Below are 19589 nucleotides of genomic sequence, written 5' to 3'. Positions count from 1 at the left end.
AAAACCGTGCGAATTAAATTAGGCCAGTTCGTAATATTAACCCCCACATATTTGTAGAAGAAAAAAGCATAAAATTGATCACATGTTTTACTAGATAAATCTGACTAGGATGTTACTTTTGTAAATATTTAGTGAAAGGACAGGGCTGAAATTATAAATAGTAAAATTTAGGATGTAAACTAGTTAAAATGAAAAAGGTGGGGGTGTTAAAATGAAAATTTTGATTGGTTTAAGTTGGAAGGCTGCCGACTTCTATTTTTATATTTCATACAAAAGCAGACCACCTAAAACTAAAAGAGAAATAAAATACTGCTAACTTACTCCTATAGAGCATTATTTAAACTTTACAAGACGAGAAATGATTTTTTTCACATAAATTTTTTGACTATTTATACTGTAATTTGCAATTTTACCTCCATACAGAGGTGAGATGGAGAGAAAGGCGACAGGGACGCCGATTGAGAGGCCGCTCTTTATTAATCTTCGTAAATAATTTTATTTCTTCCTGCTTTCGATCGAGAAAGGATAAGAAGCATACGGAGTCCCGGTAGTGGATAAAAAGGTTAGAGATCTCCGATTCCAGAGTCTGGGTTTGGGTTAGTGGAGAAGTGGGAGGGGAAGTGAGATGGAGAAGTTGGTGTTCGCTGTGAACGGAGAAAGGTTCGAGCTCGAGTTCTCGGAGGTGGATCCTTCGACTAATTTGCTCGAGTTCTTGAGGACTCAGACCCCTTATAAGGGCGCCAAGCTTGGTTGCGGAGAAGGTGATGGAACGTTTTTTTTTTTTTTTTTTTTTTTTTTTGCTACCAAGATGGATTCTTGATCTTTTCGCTTGCTGGTTAGATTTCTTTTTTTTTTTTTTTTTTTTACCTTTGGTAGTAAGATTGGTTTCTTCTTTAACTTGTTGGTGTTTTTGGTATTCTACTGCTGCTATGCTATGAGAAATGAGGTGGGCCGCGCCTTTGTGCTCAGAACTATTTATTCTTCCAGTTGGCCAGGGGAAGTACTGGATAAGGAGTAGAAATTGGAAATTTCCATCTAGTCAGTATAATGTACTCACTTGGGGAAACTTTGGTGCATAGGATGAATACTATTATTTTTATATGATTAGTAATTATTCATCGTGGTAAAAAATTTATATGCACTGTTGAACTAGTAGATAAGCAACAACAAAAAAAAATCCAATGATTTGTTAGTTTCTTTGCCCCTTGATTGTGGGTGTAGTTTTTTTTTTTATATCTCTATATTTATTCTTGAATTAGTTGATAGGCAAGTTCCTTTTCTAAGAAAGAAATCAAAAGATTTATTTCTTTATTTGCCCCCTGTTGCAGGTGGATGTGGAGCTTGTGTTGTTCTTCTGTCAACATATGATCCTATCACTGAGCAGGTGACTGATTTCTCAGTGAGCTCGTGTCTGACACTTCTTTACAGTATAAATTTCTGTTCAGTTACAACAACTGAGGGGCTTGGAAATATTAGGAATGGGTTCCATCCAATTCACGAGAGGCTGTCTGGGTTTCATGCGTCTCAGTGTGGGTTCTGTACTCCTGGAATGTGTATGTCTATTTTCTCTGCCCTTGTCAATGCAGATAAAAATGATAGGCCCGAACCTCTGGATGGGTTTTCAAAGCTCACAGTATATGAGGCAGAGAGAGCTATCACAGGCAATTTGTGTCGATGCACTGGTTATCGACCGATTGTAGACACCTGTAAGAGCTTCGCAGCTGATGTTGATTTGGAAGATTTGGGCCTCAATGCATTTTGGAAGAAAGGAAATAAAGATGCTAATGTTAGCAGACTTCCCTATTATAATCGTGATAGAATCTGCACGTTCCCTGAGTTTTTGAGATCTGAGATCAAGTCCTCTTTGACTAATTTGGATGTCTCGGAGCATACATCCTTTGGAGGGGGCTGTTGGTATCGCCCAAAAAGCATTGAAAAGCTTTATAAAATATTGGATTTAAAAACATTCAGTGAGGGTCGTATTAAAATGGTTGTTGGGAACACTGGCTCTGGTGTTTACAAGGAATTAGACCTATATGACAAGTATATTGATCTCAAGGGTATTCCAGAGCTAACAATTATCAGAAGTGACCATAAAGGCATCGAAATAGGAGCAGCTGTAACAATTTCCAGGACTATTGAAGTACTGAGAGAAAAGGATGATTACATGTTAATTTCAGATGAGAGATCAGTATTTAATAAAATTGCCGATCACTTGGATAAAGTGGCTTCCCAATTTGTTCGAAATACAGCAAGCTTAGGAGGAAATTTAATGATGGCACAAAGGAACCAGTTCCCCTCAGACATTGCTACGATACTTCTTGCTGCTGGTTCAATTGTTTCTATCCAGACCTCATCAGAAATACTAAGCCTAAAATTGGAGGAATTCTTGGAGAGGCCTCCATGCGATTATAAAACTCTACTTGTGAGCGTGTACATTCCTTCTTGGAGTACCAGTAGTGTCTCTGGCAATATAGCAACTATGGGTTCCAGAGATACAGAAAAAGCAGATGTGCTGTTTAAAACATATCGAGCAGCTCCTCGCCCTCTTGGGGGTGCTGTGGCTTATCTTAATTCTGCTTTTCTGGCTCACATATCCTTAGATAAAGCATCTGGTTATCTTGTTCTGGACAATCTGCATTTGGCTTTCGGTGCCTATGGGAGTGAACATGCCATTAGGGCTAGGAAGGTTGAGACTTTTTTAGTGGGTAAACCTATCACTGCTTCTGTTCTACTTGAAGCAATCAGATTGCTCAGAAAAACCATCGTAGCAAAAGAAGGCACACCACATGCTGCCTACAGGTCAAGCTTGGCCGTTGCCTTTCTATTCAGTTTTCTTCATCCAATTGCTAAGGACTTGGCAGAGCCCAGAAATGTTCTCCAGACTAATGTATCTAACCCTGCTGTTAGTGTCAAGTATTCAAATGGCAGTCATAAGAAATTGGAACCTGCAAAACTTGATTTATATGGTGACCATCACATTCTTTTGTCCTCAAATCAAGTTGTGGAACTCAGCAACAACTATTATCCTGTTGGTGAGCCAACTAAAAAAGTTGGAGCTGAAATCCAAGCTTCTGGTGTGTAGTTTACATTTATCGGCGAGCTTAACATTTATTGACATCATATTTTAATTTCACAATTTAGTGGCATATTTGATTCTCTCTGACATCCGCATGCTTGATGTGAATAATTTCTCCTCTTTTTTGTTTCATTTAGCTTGGTAAAGAAAGAAAATTATATATAATGGTGCTCCTAGATTTTTTTTCCTAGTGCATTGTCATTAATAGTTTTTCATATCTTCAACATTGTTTTAGTATTATGAGGAAACTTTTGTGTCTTAATGATTTTTTTGAAATAATACATAACAGTTCCAGTTTTTTTTCCCTTTTTGCATAGTGATGTCTACCTTTATCAATTTATTGGGAAAACCACTTCAGGGTTCAGGTTTACCTTTTTGTAGATTAATTCCTTGTCATGGGGAAGAACTGCTGGTTTGTAACCAAGTACGGGAAAGAACTAACTATGTATACCTATTTCTGTTCAATAACTCCATCTGGACTCACAAGTGACAACTCAATTCACCTGAGATCAGTCTTAGGGCAGCTAGCTTGTTGTGGTGGTCTATTTTGTGTGTGGCCAATCTTTGGTGACACTAACCAAAATGACTGTTTCTCAACTCTTAAGATCGATCAAGAGTGATTAGGTAGGATAAGGATTTAGGATGAGGTTGAAGAAAAAAATAATCTTAAAAAAGTGAAGGGCAATGTTCCCTATAAACTGATGGAACCCAATGGCAACTAATTTCTAGGCGATTCTTGTGACATACCTGTAAAGGGACTATAGTACTAAACAGTTTGCAAATAGATCAGCTTGAAGTGGTTTTCCATGGAAAGATGTTAAGGTAGGTTAGGGCTTGTGCAAAAACTAAATCTATAAATAAGTAATATCCTTTTGCATTGGCAACACAAGAAGTACAATTATTTCTCTTTCTTAGCAGTAATACTGTGAACTTGTTATAACTTAACAGGTGAAGCTGTTTATGTGGATGACATCCCTTCTCCGAAGGACTGTCTTTATGGAACATTTATTTATAGCACAAGACCATTGGCTCACATAAAGGGCATCAAGTTTGACTCTTCTCTAGTGTCAAGGAAAATTATTGCAGTTGTGTCTGTTGATGACATTCCAGAAGGAGGAAGTAATGTTGGGGCGAGCAGCATATTTGGACCTGAACCACTATTTGCTGAATCACTTACCGAGTATGCTGGTCAACCACTTAGCATTGTGGTATCCTCATCAGTTTAATTTTACTATTCGTTTATTGTTTAAACTTAAAACTCCCTTTCCTTTCCTTTCCTTTTGTTATATTAAGGTTTTCTTTATGATTGAATTGAATTGTTGTGCAGCTCTAATTGAATAAAGATGTTTGGTAAGATTCCTTGCGTATCACTTCCAAGAGCTAACATAGTAACTAATCCAGATTGCAGAAACACAAAGATTTGCTAGCATGGCTGCCAAGAATGCAGTTGTTACCTATAGCACAGAAAATTTGGAACCACCAATTTTATCTGTAGAAGAGGCTGTCAGGAGATGCAGTTTTTTTGAAGTTCCCTCAGTACTTTATCCTAAACAAATTGGTGATTTCTCCAAAGGAATGACAGAAGCTGATCACACAATTCTATCAGCAGAGGTGTTTTTCTATATTCATTTGCTTCCCTCATTCATTGTAGCTCGATGTCTCAAGATGACTATTGAGGTCTTATCAAATCTTGCTTGGGAACAGATCTTCACATCATTTTGCTTTATATTTTAGGTTTGTCCTTTGGTACTCTTTCTCCTAGACTCTCAATTTCATGTTGGAGAAGGAAAATCTTGAATATACCTCGAGAGCTCTCCAGCTAATCGGCTCCCCTGGAACTAGAAAGTTATAGCCCTTCATCTGATGAACTGTTATTCATTTACTGCTTTACCTATATTCAGATGTATCTTCTTCTTGGACATCCATGGAGCATATAACTGATTATCCAATTTGCATAGTCAATCAACTTATTTTGGATAACACTTGGATATGTTGTTTTAAGTCTCTTTGATGATTCATTCCACTTCAGAACTATCATATGAGATATTGATGTTCTATGAATAGAATTAATATCTTCAATATAGAGATATCAGGGTCGGAATCTAGTTTCTGAATAAATAACAGAAAAGAATAGAATGAGATATTTTCACAGTAAAGGTCTTTTACTGTTTTCTAATAGTAACCACAGAAATAATGAAAAAACAAATTAATATGACCTAGCTTCCTTGATTTAAACAAGATGCACTTTACATATTCCTTTAAGATTTTTTGACTTGATATTATAACTTTGTTTTTCTATGTTACTGTTGTACAATGTTTCTGATTTAGTCAGCTTGGGTACTAAATAAATTGCAGCATTATCTTTTCCTTTTCAACAAACTTCTGTTATCTTGCTCCATTCCATTAAAGATTTAAAGGTGATATTGGTGTAGACTAAACCTCCTCGGGCCCTTGGCTGTGGTTGTAATTGCCCTTTTGCAAATATTATTTAACAACTAATGGATATGCAACTCCTGTATCCAGGTTAAACTTGATTCTCAGTATTATTTCTACATGGAAACACAAACAGCTTTAGCTGTTCCAGATGAAGATAATTGCATGGTAGTCTACAGTTCGAGTCAGTGCCCTGAGATTACACATGGTGTCATTGCAAAGTGCCTTGGTATTCCTCTCCACAATGTCCGTGTTATTACTAGAAGAGTTGGGGGAGGTTTCGGAGGGAAGGCAATTAGATCATTACCTGTAAGTGCACTGATAAGATCAATGTCGAGTTGCTTTTATAGTATGATTTTAACTAGACAAATAGCTAATAACTATAGAAAAGGGAATCCTTGATATACTTTTCGCTTAGGCGTAAAGCCTATGGATTTTTGAATTATAGAAATTTAAAATCTCATTTTGGGAGGGATACTGTGGACACATGGATTTGCTTATAGATGTGAATATTCATATATGATCATGCTGTCCACATGTCAGATTATCATTTTCAAGGTTGAAGGCTGATAGTGCATCAAACTGTTTACAAGGATCAAGCTTTTTTTAAAAAAAATTAAATGATGTATTATCTAATTGAACTCTTGGGTGTGAAGAAAACATAAATGAGAATTGTAAACCAGATTATGGTACATATATAAATCGACAACCAACACCTAAACCTCAATCATTTCCCTAACAGCAATATGACTTCTGGAACCAGTTTCTTCATAGAAGATTGTAATTGCTTATACTAGATAACTGAGGTTCTGCCAGTAATACAGAAATGTTTATTTCTCCATGTTCTGCAAATAACAGTAGACTATATATGAGTATTACATCATTTATTCCATCTAGGGTGCTGAACTAGAAAGTAGCTTACACACACTTGCCTATATATAGACATGCATTTATGTATGTCTGTATAGATAGAAGTGTCAAATGATCAGCTTAGAAAAAGTAGAAACAACTAATGGTTAGAGTCTTGTGATGATAGGTGGCAACTGCATGTGCGCTTGCAGCATATAAGTTGCGACGTCCTGTTCGAATGTATCTTGATCGCAAAACTGATATGATAATGACGGGAGGACGACATCCAATGAAAGTGTCCTATTCTGTGGGCTTCAAGACTGATGGGAAGATCACAGCCTTGCATATAGATCTATTGATTAATGCAGGAATAACTAAAGATGTGAGTCCCGTGATACCCCATAATCTGATTGGAGCACTGAAGAAATACAATTGGGGTGCTCTTTCGTTCAATGTGAAGGTCTGCAAAACAAATATTTCAACAAAGTCAGCAATGCGGGCCCCTGGAGAGGTACAGGGATCTTACATTGCTGAAGCTATTATCGAACATGTTGCATCAGCATTGTCTACTGATGCCAATTCTGTCAGACAAAAGAATCTTCATACCTTTGAGAGCCTCCTGTTGTTTTATGAAGGTAGTGAGGGAGAAAGTTATGAATACACATTACCTTCTATTTTTGATAAATTGGCTTCATCTACAAGCTATCAGAGCCGTGTTGAAATGATTCACTGTTTTAATAGTGACAACAGATGGAAAAAACGAGGGATTTCCTGTGTACCAATTGTGCACAATGTAATGCTTTTTTGTAAACCAGGAAAAGTTTCAATTCTTAGTGATGGTTCGGTTGTTGTTGAAGTTGGAGGGATTGAATTAGGTCAAGGGCTCTGGACAAAAGTGAAGCAGATGGCAGCATTCTCTCTTGGACAGTTGTGGGCTGATGGAAGCCAAGATCTTCTTGAGATGGTCCGTGTTATTCAGGCAGATACTTTGAGTTTGATACAAGGAGGATGGACTACGGGAAGCACCACATCAGAGTCTAGCTGTGAAGCAGTTCGGCTAGCCTGTAATGTCCTGGTTGAGAGGCTACAATACCTTAAAGACAGGTTACAAGAACAGAATGACACAGTTTCATGGAATGCCTTGGTTTCACAGGTTACTATTTGATTTTATACTTTTGAACTGAACATTGATAAAAAAATTTCGTGAGGTCATATGGTCCTAGTGTTTTGCCCCTTAACATGCAGGCGTATCTGCAAAGCATAAATTTATCAGCAAGTGCTTACTGGGTCCCTGACCACAAATCCAAGAGCTATCTAAATTATGGAGCTGCAATAAGCGAGGTACACATACTTATGCTTATTGTGGCCAAACTTGCACTGGTGTATTTTTGTTTAGTTCAATCCCATTGAGTTTTATGTCAGGAAATTGTGGGCCTTGCAGGTGGAAGTAGATCTTCTCACAGGAGCTACTACTATTTTGAGGAGCGACCTTACCTATGATTGTGGCCAGAGTTTAAACCCTGCAGTGGATTTGGGGCAGGTATGTTATACCTCCTCCTTCACTGGTGTGTTCTGATTGTAAGTTGCTACTTGCCTTATGATGGCATCTGCAATATATAAAGTGAGTTCAATCACATCACAGTTCTTGCAGTATGCTTGGCAGGTAGGCTGTGATTTTGGATCTTCTATTCTTCTGATCTTCGGAGGAATTGCCACCTTATTTAGAAGAATCAAATGACTTGTGAAAGTCCTGGCAATCATGTTTGCCTATGACATGCATCTAATTAGTTTTAGCACTGACTTCTGTGTCTGTCTAGGATTTTTGTGCTCATGATGGCGAGGTTGATGTGATGATTGAGTTCAACAGTAGTAATGGTAAAATTTTCATATTGCCCTTAAGGATATCATTTTCCAGAAGGACAATTTATTAGAATATGAGATATGCCTATATGCATCAATTGATATAGCTTTCTGTGCAAATGTGCTAGGTTTGTTATTCAAGCTTCAAAGGTTAGTTAGTTAGATGGTAGTTAGCATTTCATTTCCCAATGCAGTGTTGGTAGTATTAGAATTTTAAAAATTTTAATAACTACATAATAGAAAAGCCAAAGTTGTTCCCCCTCAACTGAGATCATAACTAATCCTGTCAACTTTGTATGTCCTGGTTTAGGACAATCATATACCTTATTCCCCAATTGCAGGTTGAAGGTGCCTTTGTGCAAGGAATAGGCTTTTTTATGTGCGAGGAGTACGTGACCAACTCAGATGGTTTGGTCATTTCAGATGGTACTTGGACATACAAGATCCCAACAGTTGACACCATTCCAAAACAGTTCAATGTTGAGTTAGTTAATAGTGGACATCATAAAAAGTGTATTCTCTCTTCTAAAGGTACTACATTATTATCCCCTGGTTTGACTTCTACATTAGCTTCTCTTCCTAAAATGTGTCAAGCTTTTACTTTTATGAGTTCATGATTTCCATTGTCTTATGATGGTGGTTCAGAGGGGATGCACTGATACCAGCAATTAAAATTTTATAGTAAATTACTTGTTGATTTGGTACTTTGGAAAGAGTTATATTTGACAAAATAATTGAAGACATGGACCAGCCAGGGTTGTTCATATAGTACGGGACAATTAAATGCTAACCGCTCCATACATAAATAGATCAAAGTTATAAATGATGGAAGGTTGATAGCTTCCTAAAAGAGAAATTACTTAATACGATTTTTACAATAATTTCTTTAATATGATTTTTAGTATATTGTGTTCTATTTCCTGTTCTGTTCTAGTTTCTGACAAATTTCGAAGTGGTTGTTTTCTGTAAGAAGAGTGACTGCAATTCACTAAGGCCTCACTCAACAAGGAAGATCCACTGAAGCCAGTATTGCAATGTTTAGCTACATAAACCAAATTTTCATGCTATTACCTTTGTTAGTATAATTAGTAGAAGCTATATAGTTAACTATTTCAATTTCGCTATTTGTTTCTTACTCTCTATTGATTAGTAATAGTAACCTCTTCTCGATGAACTGAAGCTGATTCTTTCCTGCAGCTTCTGGGGAGCCACCTCTACTTCTCGCAGCTTCAGTTCATTGCGCAACAAGAGAAGCAATCGGAGCTGCAAGAACAGAGCTATTTTTGCGCATTGGATCCAAAGAATCCCCTTTGGCATTCCAATTGGAGGTTCCAGCTACCATGCCTGTGGTCAAGGAGCTGTGTGGGCTGGACAATGTGGAGAAGTACTTGGAGACTTTACCTTCTGCTAATCTTTCAGCAAGTTCATGAAAGTATCAAGTTTCCTCCATGCTATGGTGTGCATATTAGATGAAGGAAAAAAGAGCACAATAAGTGGACGTACGGCCCTATCAGCACGTTATGCGTACTTCTCTTCCTGGAGTTGCTTTCAAAACCATCAGTTGGCTGCTGGAGAAATCGTAGACTCCTCTGCCGTGTGATGCGAATAATGAAAAGTTTTTTTTTATATATAGAAAAAAAAGAAGTGAAAATTTAACTGTGTCTCGGCTGAAATTGGAAGGTCAACTTGTGAAATGAATATGTTTTAATTTTTTATGTTTTGATAAATGCATATGTTCATATTATTTGGACGATATATGGCAGATTCACATGTTTTAGACTACTTTCAGTAAAGCAAAATTCTGAAACCTAAGAAGACCAATCATTAGTAAACGAATTTAATAGTTGCAAAATAGGATCTCAAATGCGGGAAACGAACAATATGTAAGAAGGATATGCATAAAATAATTCATCCATTCAGATATTATTCGGTTTTACAGTCTATTATTGTAAAAGAAATCCAGCAACATACTGCTACACTCAAAGCGCACACACAAACATATGATATGTACATACACCAAAATTAGGCAAATTAGTTTCCAGGTTCAAATATCAGACAGCATGAACATTGTTATCCTCTTTCGGCTTGTCCGCTGCTTCGCCATCTTCTAACTCTTTGATCATTCTCAATATGTCTTGCTTTTCAACCAGTAGAGCCTCCAGTTTGGAGTTTATCTTTTCTAGTTTCTTCTTTAGCTTCCCAGTATCCTTAGTTTTCTCTTTGCCATCTAACTTCTTTTTATCGCCCTTGTCCTTTTTCTCTTTTTTTGCTTCTTCCCCAGTTTTTTCCTTATTTTCTTCATCTTTTTTTCTTTTCTCCTTCCTTTTCTCAGGTGTGACCTCTTTATCTTTCTCCAATGAGTCCTCATTGACTGTTGTGATCTTTCTATCCAGGTCTTTCTTGTCCTCTCCAATTTTGACTTCCCTTGTGCTCAGGACTTCGCCTTCCTTTTCCTTTTCCCTCTTGGTTTTCTTTTCCTTGTCTTTATCCTCTTCTTGTTTTTCATCCTTCTCCTTTCCCTTCTTTGTTTTCTTTTCCTTTTTGTCTCCATCCTTCTCCTTATGTTTCTCCTTTTTACTTTCCTTATGTTTCTCCGTTTTACCTTCTTTGAAGTCTTCATCATTCTCTTTAACTTCCAAATCTCTATGCTTATCTTTTTTCTTCTTCCCCTTCTTTCCTTTTTTGTCGATCTCTTTATCGGCATCATCTTCTTTTACTGGATATACTCTGTCTTCATCCTTTTTCTTCCCTTCTTTTTCGTCTTCGTTCTTCAAATCCTTCTTCTTATCCTCCTTTGACTCTCCATCTTCATCTTGCTCTTTATCTTGTTTCTTGTTTTTCTTAGACTCTCCATCTTTGTCCTTCACTTTTTTTTTCTTTTCCTTGATCTTCAAATCCTTCTTCTTGTCCTCCTTCAACTCATCATCTTCATCTTTCTCTTTGTCCTTTTTCTTGCCTTTCTTAGACTCTCCATCTTTGTCCTTCTCTTTATCTTTTTTCTTTTCCTTCATCGATTCTCCAGTTCCATCCTTCTCTTTATCCTTTGCAACAGACTCTTCATTTACTTCCTTCTCCCTGTCTTCACATTTCTCATTCTTTTTCCCTTTCTTTTCTTTACTTTTTTTCTTGTCCTTTTCTTCATTCAGTTCCTCATCTTCTTCATCCTTGTCTTTCTCTTTAGCTGTTCCATGAATTTCCTTTTTCTCCTTTTGCTTCTTCTCCTTCTTGCCCTCTTTGTGTTTTGCAACCTCATCCTCCTCATCCTTGACTTTCTTCTTTTCCATGGATTTTGCTTTTATTCCAATTTCAATCTCTTTCTTCTCGTCTTCTATCCCTGAAACCTTTTCTTTGCTTTTAACTTTTAGATGAAACTCCTCTGAGTCTTTCTTTTCCTCTCTAAACTCTGCTCCCTCCATGTCAGCACTAGAGTCACATTGCTTCTCCATTTATGAATTGCTTGATACGCTTGACCTTCAAAAATAACCAAGAAAAGATCATTTATACTTACTTCATACTTCTAAAGGATCCAGGCTCATCTTTAAAACATAATCCTCAGTTAAAAGAATAAAGAAAGGAGCTCTTCTAAATTTCCAATTTCCCAACTAGCTATTATGGAAGTCAGACCCTATTTTAGGAGTTTGTTGCAACCCCAAAAAAAAGTGAAACAAGAATGATCCAGATGCAGGAAATTTTGATCAAGGTAAAGGTTTTTAAGAGAAACAATCCACAAAAATGTAGTAAACCAGATGGCATATCTGAAAAGTCAGGGCACTGCCTCCATCATGCGACTTGCGACGACAAATCACAAGGATGACATCTTCAATAGCATAGAAGGGCATCCATACAAAAACTATTATCCAACACAATCTAAATGGCTAAGATCATGCTTCCGAGATGACTTTGCTAGTATGTTTACTTCTAAATTCTCTCTGTTAAGAAGCCATCCACATAAGCCTATGCAAGGTCATGTAACCTTGCCTTCTCATGATATACATGAACTCCATAAACCACCACCAGATCACCCATATGAATGGAGAAAAATAACCCATCTAAAATTCACATGACCAATGCAGCAAATGTAATCCTTTCATGGCTTTTACTATAAATCATGGAATGTAGTGCATTAGAACAATTATAGAAATGGTTCATCTATCATGAACCAACTCACTTGTAAAGACCCTTTCCCCACATTAAGAACAGGAGACATTTCAATTGAAGTACATTATTCCCAAATTGTAGCTCATTTCAAGCCTATTGATGGATTGAATTCTACTTCGGAGGTGATTTTTCTACTCTTAAACTATTTGATCATAGGTATCACAGAAGCATACGAATCAATCCGGGAAACTCATGCCATATAGATAATAGATCTATCCCAAATACCCATCGAAGATTATAAACAAATCTTTCTACTAAATACCAAAAGGGAAGGAAGAAGAGAAGCTGAAAAATCCTCAAACCAAGCAAGAAATTGCAAATCTATCATTGATTAGATGGAAAGAGGAGACTAAGCAACTTAAGATCGGTGGAAAAGATCGCGAGATCTCACCTCTGGTCGAAGGACTCTGAGATCGATCTCTACCTCCTCCTCAGCTACGATCTGGGTGGGTTTTTATAGAGGTAGATGCTGGGAAAGCTTCGATAGGGACCCTCGAGAGGAAGAGCGACGCGGAGTTGAAGCCGCGTCGTCATCGAGAACATTCGACACGCGGCGCGATGGAGACGCGCCCTCTTCCCCCTTCCAGACGGACGTGGGAAGTCCCAAATGGTCTATTACGGTGACATTATCTTGAGTTTTTTGACCAAAGTAAATCTAGGGGAAAATTAATTTCGCCAATAAGACACTGCTTAATAAATTATTTTTCAATCTATTATATTTTTTGCAAAATTATTATTTTTTCTATTATAATTAACTAATTTATCAGTCAAACTTAAAAATACTTATTAAATATAAAATTTTAGATTATTAAAAATAATACTAATTAAATATTAAACAATAAAAATATGACAAATATAATGAACTCTCTCACTGTAATCTTTGTTAATTCTCTATCTCTAATCTTCTCCCCTTGATATCACTCCCAAACTTTCTTCTTCCTCTCTTCCAATTCCTAGCTTATGATGTCTATCAAAGGATAATTTTATAAATAAGTTTAATTGTTTAAAGATAATCCTTATTATTTTATATAAATTAAATGTTTATTATAACATTCTTTCTCTAATGACAAATTGTTCATAAGAAGCAAGTAATTTGAATTATTATTTAACACCCAGCCACTAGTAAACGGCCGTCATGAGCTCCACTAGTTGTTGTCCAGCTCAGCGCACCCTTTCAGTGGGGCCCGCCTCTAACGTCTCCCAATCCGACGTGGCGTCTAATCACCCTTCTCCTCTCGCCTCCGTGCCGACGAGTAACAACTACGTAATCTCGAGTTCGAGCTTCCTCTCATCGTCGCGAGTTGGAAACTGGAAAACCACTTCGATTCGTTCTCATTGCGAGGTCCGAGCTCCTAGATCTCGTTGGTGAGCTCTCTATTGCTCGATTCGACCACCTCGAGGCTCGTCTTAGTGGTCGGTCGGTTCTTGCCTGGTTCCAAGATGAACAACCTCCTCACGGTAGGATTTATTGCTCTCCGAATCCTTCTTTTCTATCTGTTTTGAGCAGTTTGGTTTGATTTTTTTTTCTTTTTTTGGTGGGTTTATGGTTCGGGAGATGCCTCATTGTCTCCATGTTTCAGTCTTTTGGATTGGAGTATCTTCTCGGTTGAATTCACTGTAGGAAATGTTTGGATGCACAAAGGCCCTATTTTAGAGGAAATCTCATTGAATAAAATTTATTTGATCCCTTTAGACTGTATTAGATATAGAGTATAGTTGTTGTGCGTATCCTTCATTTCATAGTTGGTAGTTTTGGCCGATGTGAAATATCTCTGTCAGGTTACATTTGATGTATTCTGCTTAACCTAGTGTATGATAATAAGTACATTGTTGCAGGAATCTTTTGAGCTTCCACGGGGTCAAGCTTCGAGAGATAGAGATATTGAATTAGGAAATCAAGCTCCAATGAATCCTGCAGAATTGGGGCTGGAATGTTTCTTTAAACAGGTGCAAATCAGCATAAGATTAGTCTTATAAAGGATGCCCTAGGCACTTCAATTTATTGCCATGTTTTATTCTCAGGTTCAGGAAATTGAGAAACAAATAGAGAAGCTGTCTAAGCTATTGATGAAGCTTCAGGTATATGTTTTCCTTGTTTCGAATTTAAGCTAATTGTCTATCACTGGACAAATAAAAGGGAACATATAAGCTCTCTCTTGCACAAGTTTGTCTACCAGTCTAACTTTCTCTGGCGATGCTATCTTCATTGTTATTTTAGCAACATCTGGATGATTCTTGTTAACAAGTATGAATGGGGAAAAAGGATCCATATAGCCAACACCTCAAAGTGGGGTAGATTCCCTTTTTTATCACTGTAAAACTTGTTAACTTTATCAGTTCATATTCTTGGACTGAGTCTTGGTGGTCCTATTAGTGAATCATGGTTTTACTGAAATATCTGATTATTCAATTAGTGTTAATGCATCTTTTGGCTTAATATATTTTCAGAGTGCAAATCGGGAGTCTAAGGCTGTTACCAGGGCAACTGCTATGAAAGGCAAGTAAATCTAGTTCAAAGCTAATTCAACTCAGATCAAGTTATTCACATGCTTCTTACGTTCCACTATCTTATTTTCTACATCATAATCATCACAACGGTGCATTTGGTTTTAGCAATTAAGCACCAGATGGAGACAGATATTGATGAAGTGGGTAAAATTGCTCGTCTAGCAAAGTCAAAGGTTGACAAACTGGACAAAGATGTATGCTCTTTCTCTTCTGAACGTAGTAGTTAACAGTTTTCAATATCCAAAAGCATACGAATTTTGTTTGATCTGTTGTCCTGCTTAATAGAATCTTGTAGATCTACCTGGAGTTCCTAGAATGTCGCCCCTGGAAACAATAAATTCTTGTGGAATTCAATCATGATACTAACTGATTTTCTTAAACTTCCTGTAGCTAAAGGAGTTTGAATTATGCTGCTTTATTTTCTAGAAAAATAGTATTCATCTATGTTTAATATGGGATTCTTATCGAAGTGTTATTTATAGCTTGAACATTTTGTTCTTTTTGTCATATGGACATCGTTCTTCTTGTTGCTATCAAGTTTCATGTTCTGGCTTACTGGCTGATATTCTTTTGAGGCAGAATTTAACAAATAGACAGAGGCCAGGGTGTGGAAAGGGGTCAAGTGTAGATAGATCAAGAACTGCAACCACTGTGTAACTTGAATTCTGTTTTCACCATTTTTAATTCCTCTTATGAATGGCTTTATTTCACTTTCTCATGTATCAATTTTAATGGTTACTGCAGAGCATTGAAAAAGAAACTGAAAGAGCGGATGGATGAATTTCAGGTAGTTTTTGCATTCCATATTTGCAGACGAAATATCCACCTAGCATACCTGAATTAATTGTGATGCTATTAATGGTGTGCCTATACATTTTGTTGAGTACTTCTAAACTGCTACTATGTGATCTAGAGGGATAATGCACAAAAAAACTCAATGCCCAAAAACTAAAAAAATGATAAGGGAAAAAGTAGAAATAATATACGATGGATAAATTGGAAATTGTTTTTACTAGCTTATGGTTAATATCATTTGATCATGCTATTCTGCTAATATATTGCTGAGAATTTGGTTACAGTTAGCTAGTTGAACTGTGGAAACTAAGGGAAGAAGAACTTCTGTCGAATAATGCAGTGAATTAAGAAAAAGAGAGAATTAGAGTGAGAATAGAAGTTTTTGACTATGTATGCAGTATTACTTTAGTTCTATTTAAAGGAATAAAAAAGATAAATACTTCATTTTTCGTTAATTTGCTTACAAAATAATCAAATTTTCATAACTATGTACTTGCTTTACTTGTATTTCAGACTCTTAGAGAAACTATCCAGAGAGAACATCGAGAAGTTGTAGAAAGAAGGGTTTTCACTGGTACTCTCATTGTTCAACATGAACAAAATCTTCAGTATTTTCTTCCTTTATGCTCTAGGACTAACAATTTGCCCTTTCTTTTTGTTTCTAAATTTGTGTTCAACAGTTACAGGCAATCATGCTAATGAAGAGGTAAAGATCATCCTTTCTGAATAATCCATTGGTCAAAGCTCTGATGGAACTCTTATGGTACTCTTTTGGTCCCGCAGACAATTGACCAACTGATAGAGACAGGAAAAAGTGAACAAATATTTAAAGATGCTATCCAAGAACAAGGGCGAGGCCAAGTTTGTCAAGTCTAATGCTTTTTTTATGAATCTAAATATATGCATCCAGATTTTGCCATGATGATTTAATTGCAAATGCAGGTAATGGATACCCTTGCTGAGATACAGGAGCGCCATGACACGGTCAGGGAACTAGAGAGGAAACTTCTTGAATTGCAACAGGTAAGTCTGCCTGTCCAAAATTTAAAACTTAGACAAGGGGGAATGTCATTTGGACAAGTTTTGGAGATCATACTTTATCCGTGTTCATAAGGACCACTAAATCTAAGAAAAATTTCAGATTAGGTGAACTACAGTATCTTGTGTATTCAACAGTTACCATATATGTGCTTTATGACTATCTTTCTAGAAGGTTATGTTTCATTGTACCATTGTTGAAGAGCACGATCGAGTTAATATGCATAATAATTCATATTTTTATGTTCAATATGAAAAGAAATTATATCATATTAGGCTCATCTCAATCAGGAACTATTTTTGTTATACTAATCATAAATCAGTATCTTGACATAGATATTCCTTGATGTGGCGGTGTTGGTTGAGGCTCAAGGAGACATGCTGGATAACATTGAATCACATGTAAGAACTAGAACTTTGCGTGTTTGGGAGCATATTCATTAAACTTATAGGAAGTTATATTTTCATTGAGCTAAGATTGATGTAACTTCAAGATACAAGTCCTTTTCAGGAAAGACAACTTATATTCAGTTGATTAATTATCTTGAGTCTCTATGCTGCTTCCTTTGAAGGTTTCAACTGCTATCGACCACGTGCAATCTGGGACAGTTGCTCTCCAGAAGGCAAAGAAGCTACAGAAGAATTCTCGCAAGTGGATGTGCATTGCCATTATTATTCTTCTTCTAATTGTTGTGATCATTGTCGTGGTTATGATAAAACCATGGAGCAAGGGTGCTTAGGATACATGTGATGTAAACACAACACTTATAAATTGTTTTGCCTTTTGTGCAATATATATCGATATATAATTTTTGAAAGTACAACGTCACTGTCTACAATCGTTCCGTTTTAGTGGAACGGTGGAACTTTTTCTTCTTTCTCTTTGTTTCAAAGGGGGGATTGAACACAGTTTAATGAGCTAAGCAAATCTTCATGTACTTACATGCTGATAATTTCTGTACCAAAATTAAACTCTTCCCTCCCCCTTACAGGTCTCATTCATCAACATCCAAGGGCTTGAAATGCTTGCCATCAATGAGATACGTGCCGATCGCTAGGCGGACCGCCCACACATCTTTGGGCTTCCTTGCGACAATTCTGCAGTATAAATATCAATTTTTATCTCAGAAGAAAATGTCTACTTTGTATAACTAATTGCTGATGTATGTCTGAAGAAGTGAGCAATTTCATCATTCCATTCATTTCTTTTTCTAGAGAACAACACTACTCTAAAGATTATGTATAGATGTTCTCTAAACATAAATACTACATCCATGCATCCTAACATTACATAAACTAACATGATTGCTAACAATGGGAGGAACTATCCATGATATCATCTTTCTACCTTCCTACATCACCAGGTTTCACCAGGCCGGCGTTAACCCTTAGCGACGGCATCTGGTTGGCGGTCTTCAAGGTTGGTGGAGCCTCGATAACAACAATGGGAGAACCTACTTTTAACTCATTCTCTCCACTGCTTGCTGCATTCCCTGAGCTCGATTCACATCTAACCACTAGGCCTGGTCTTCTTTGGGCATGGAACTTTAAGCAGTTGGATTCAAGCAGTGGAGAGATAGGTGAAAGAGATGAGAGAGTAGGCGAGAGAGCAGTAGCCATTGGCATTCTTCTTCTCTGAATGAGGGACTTAGAGATGGATAAGAAACATATAAGTTTGTGTTCTGTGGTTATAAATGAACCGATCCTGAGATTGGGCGACGCGATAAAGGAAGAATAGATGCATATTATCCTTCCTGTGGTTAATTTTAATCCAACTTCTAACGCAGTTCCATAGCTACCATTCTTTTTTGGCAAATACTTTAATAAACCTTTAAAATTTATAATCTTAATCTAATGACTATAATAGCCATTTTCATACTCGATTTTCGGTACCGGTTCCAAAACCATATTATATATGCCTAACTTTTCAATTTTCTCATTATACCCTTGAAGATCTTAACTATTAGATCTTCATTAAACTGATTGATAAACAATTAATTTTACCGTAGGGAAGAAAAACTCTACACATTTTTTTTTCTTCCGTTAAAATTTCTCTCTTAAATATAATTATACCTTAATTATTATAGGAGATATTATTTAATATTAAATAATTTAAATTTAATTATTTGGAGATAAACTTTAATTTAAATATAATTATCTATCTCTATCTATTAAAATTTAATTTAAATCAATCTTAAACCAATAGGAGATATATGTATATAATAAAAATTAATTAAAAAGATAAAATATAATTAAATTTTCATCAAGTTAATTATAAAAGATATTAATACTCTTATTTTGATATATATATGCATTACTCTCAGTTAATAATATATATGTCTTTTACTTGATAAAATATAAAGATAATATAATTGTCAAAAAATAATGTGCAAGAAATTTTTTTTAAAGAAATTACTTACTGAAGCGGTAATATCTTTTATTTCTATTATACCCTTAAAGATCGTAATCGTTAAATCTTTATCGAATTGATTGATAAAGAATTAACTCTATGGCACACAAGAAATGCTCTTTTTCTTGGGAGGTAATAGCTGCTATTCAAGTTAATTCAAATAAATCTCATTTTCATATATATATATATATATATATATATATATAAAAGCACCTTTCTGGGAAAAAAAAAGATTAAACCTTAATAATTAATAAAAATATAAAATAATATTAATTAATAGAAATATATATAAACTAGAATAAGCATATTTATCTTTTTATAACTAAATGATTCAAATTTTAACAATTAACTAATTCTATTTATGCACAAAAAAAAAGTATACATTCGGGTTTTTCATTTGGATTTTCTCATCCGTACCCTGCGATTCCAATAAAATACCATAACACACCCTGAGCGACT

General features: G+C 36.1%; 4 protein-coding genes across 5 annotated transcripts; 2 read left to right on the top strand and 2 right to left on the bottom strand.

Annotated features, from left to right (window-relative positions):
• Window positions 1-404: 404 nt before the first annotated feature.
• LOC140796914 (indole-3-acetaldehyde oxidase-like) lies at window positions 405-9976 on the top strand. Of its 2 annotated transcripts, XM_073150116.1 has the most exons (10): window positions 410-761; window positions 1329-3077; window positions 4028-4287; window positions 4481-4690; window positions 5603-5821; window positions 6549-7514; window positions 7607-7702; window positions 7803-7901; window positions 8563-8752; window positions 9419-9976. In XM_073150116.1, the coding sequence occupies exons 1-10, from the start codon at window positions 626-628 to the stop codon at window positions 9649-9651; spliced, it is 4158 nt and encodes a 1385-aa protein (XP_073006217.1). In that variant the 5' UTR covers window positions 410-625; the 3' UTR covers window positions 9652-9976. The 2 variants fall into 2 exon arrangements, with proteins under 2 accessions (XP_073006218.1, XP_073006217.1); XM_073150117.1 differs by lacking the exons at window positions 8563-8752; window positions 9419-9976 and adding an exon at window positions 8179-8546 and having other exon boundaries at window positions 405-761.
• A 140-nt stretch (window positions 9977-10116) lies between these two features.
• On the bottom strand, window positions 10117-13004 carry LOC140796915 (uncharacterized). Its single transcript, XM_073150118.1, has 2 exons — window positions 12771-13004; window positions 10117-11692 (listed from the first exon to the last, which is right to left on the bottom strand). The coding sequence occupies exon 2, from the start codon at window positions 11665-11667 to the stop codon at window positions 10273-10275; it is 1395 nt and encodes a 464-aa protein (XP_073006219.1). The 5' UTR covers window positions 11668-11692; window positions 12771-13004; the 3' UTR covers window positions 10117-10272.
• A 620-nt stretch (window positions 13005-13624) lies between these two features.
• Window positions 13625-17544, top strand: LOC140796039 (syntaxin-132-like). The gene is made up of 13 exons (XM_073148875.1): window positions 13625-13837; window positions 14216-14326; window positions 14402-14458; window positions 14828-14876; window positions 14993-15081; window positions 15467-15540; window positions 15632-15674; window positions 16196-16256; window positions 16363-16388; window positions 16466-16543; window positions 16625-16705; window positions 17057-17122; window positions 17293-17544. The coding sequence occupies exons 1-13, from the start codon at window positions 13820-13822 to the stop codon at window positions 17458-17460; spliced, it is 921 nt and encodes a 306-aa protein (XP_073004976.1). The 5' UTR covers window positions 13625-13819; the 3' UTR covers window positions 17461-17544.
• On the bottom strand, window positions 17486-18389 carry LOC140796040 (protein CHLORORESPIRATORY REDUCTION 42, chloroplastic). The gene is made up of 2 exons (XM_073148877.1): window positions 18069-18389; window positions 17486-17818 (listed from the first exon to the last, which is right to left on the bottom strand). The coding sequence occupies exons 1-2, from the start codon at window positions 18344-18346 to the stop codon at window positions 17716-17718; spliced, it is 381 nt and encodes a 126-aa protein (XP_073004978.1). The 5' UTR covers window positions 18347-18389; the 3' UTR covers window positions 17486-17715.
• Window positions 18390-19589: the final 1200 nt, after the last annotated feature.

The sequence above is a fragment of the Typha latifolia genome, chromosome 10 (assembly GCF_019914945.1).
Source record: "Typha latifolia isolate L0001 chromosome 10, TyphaL0001v2, whole genome shotgun sequence".
NCBI lineage: Eukaryota > Viridiplantae > Streptophyta > Magnoliopsida > Poales > Typhaceae > Typha > Typha latifolia.
This window is presented reverse-complemented; position numbering and strand designations above follow the sequence as displayed.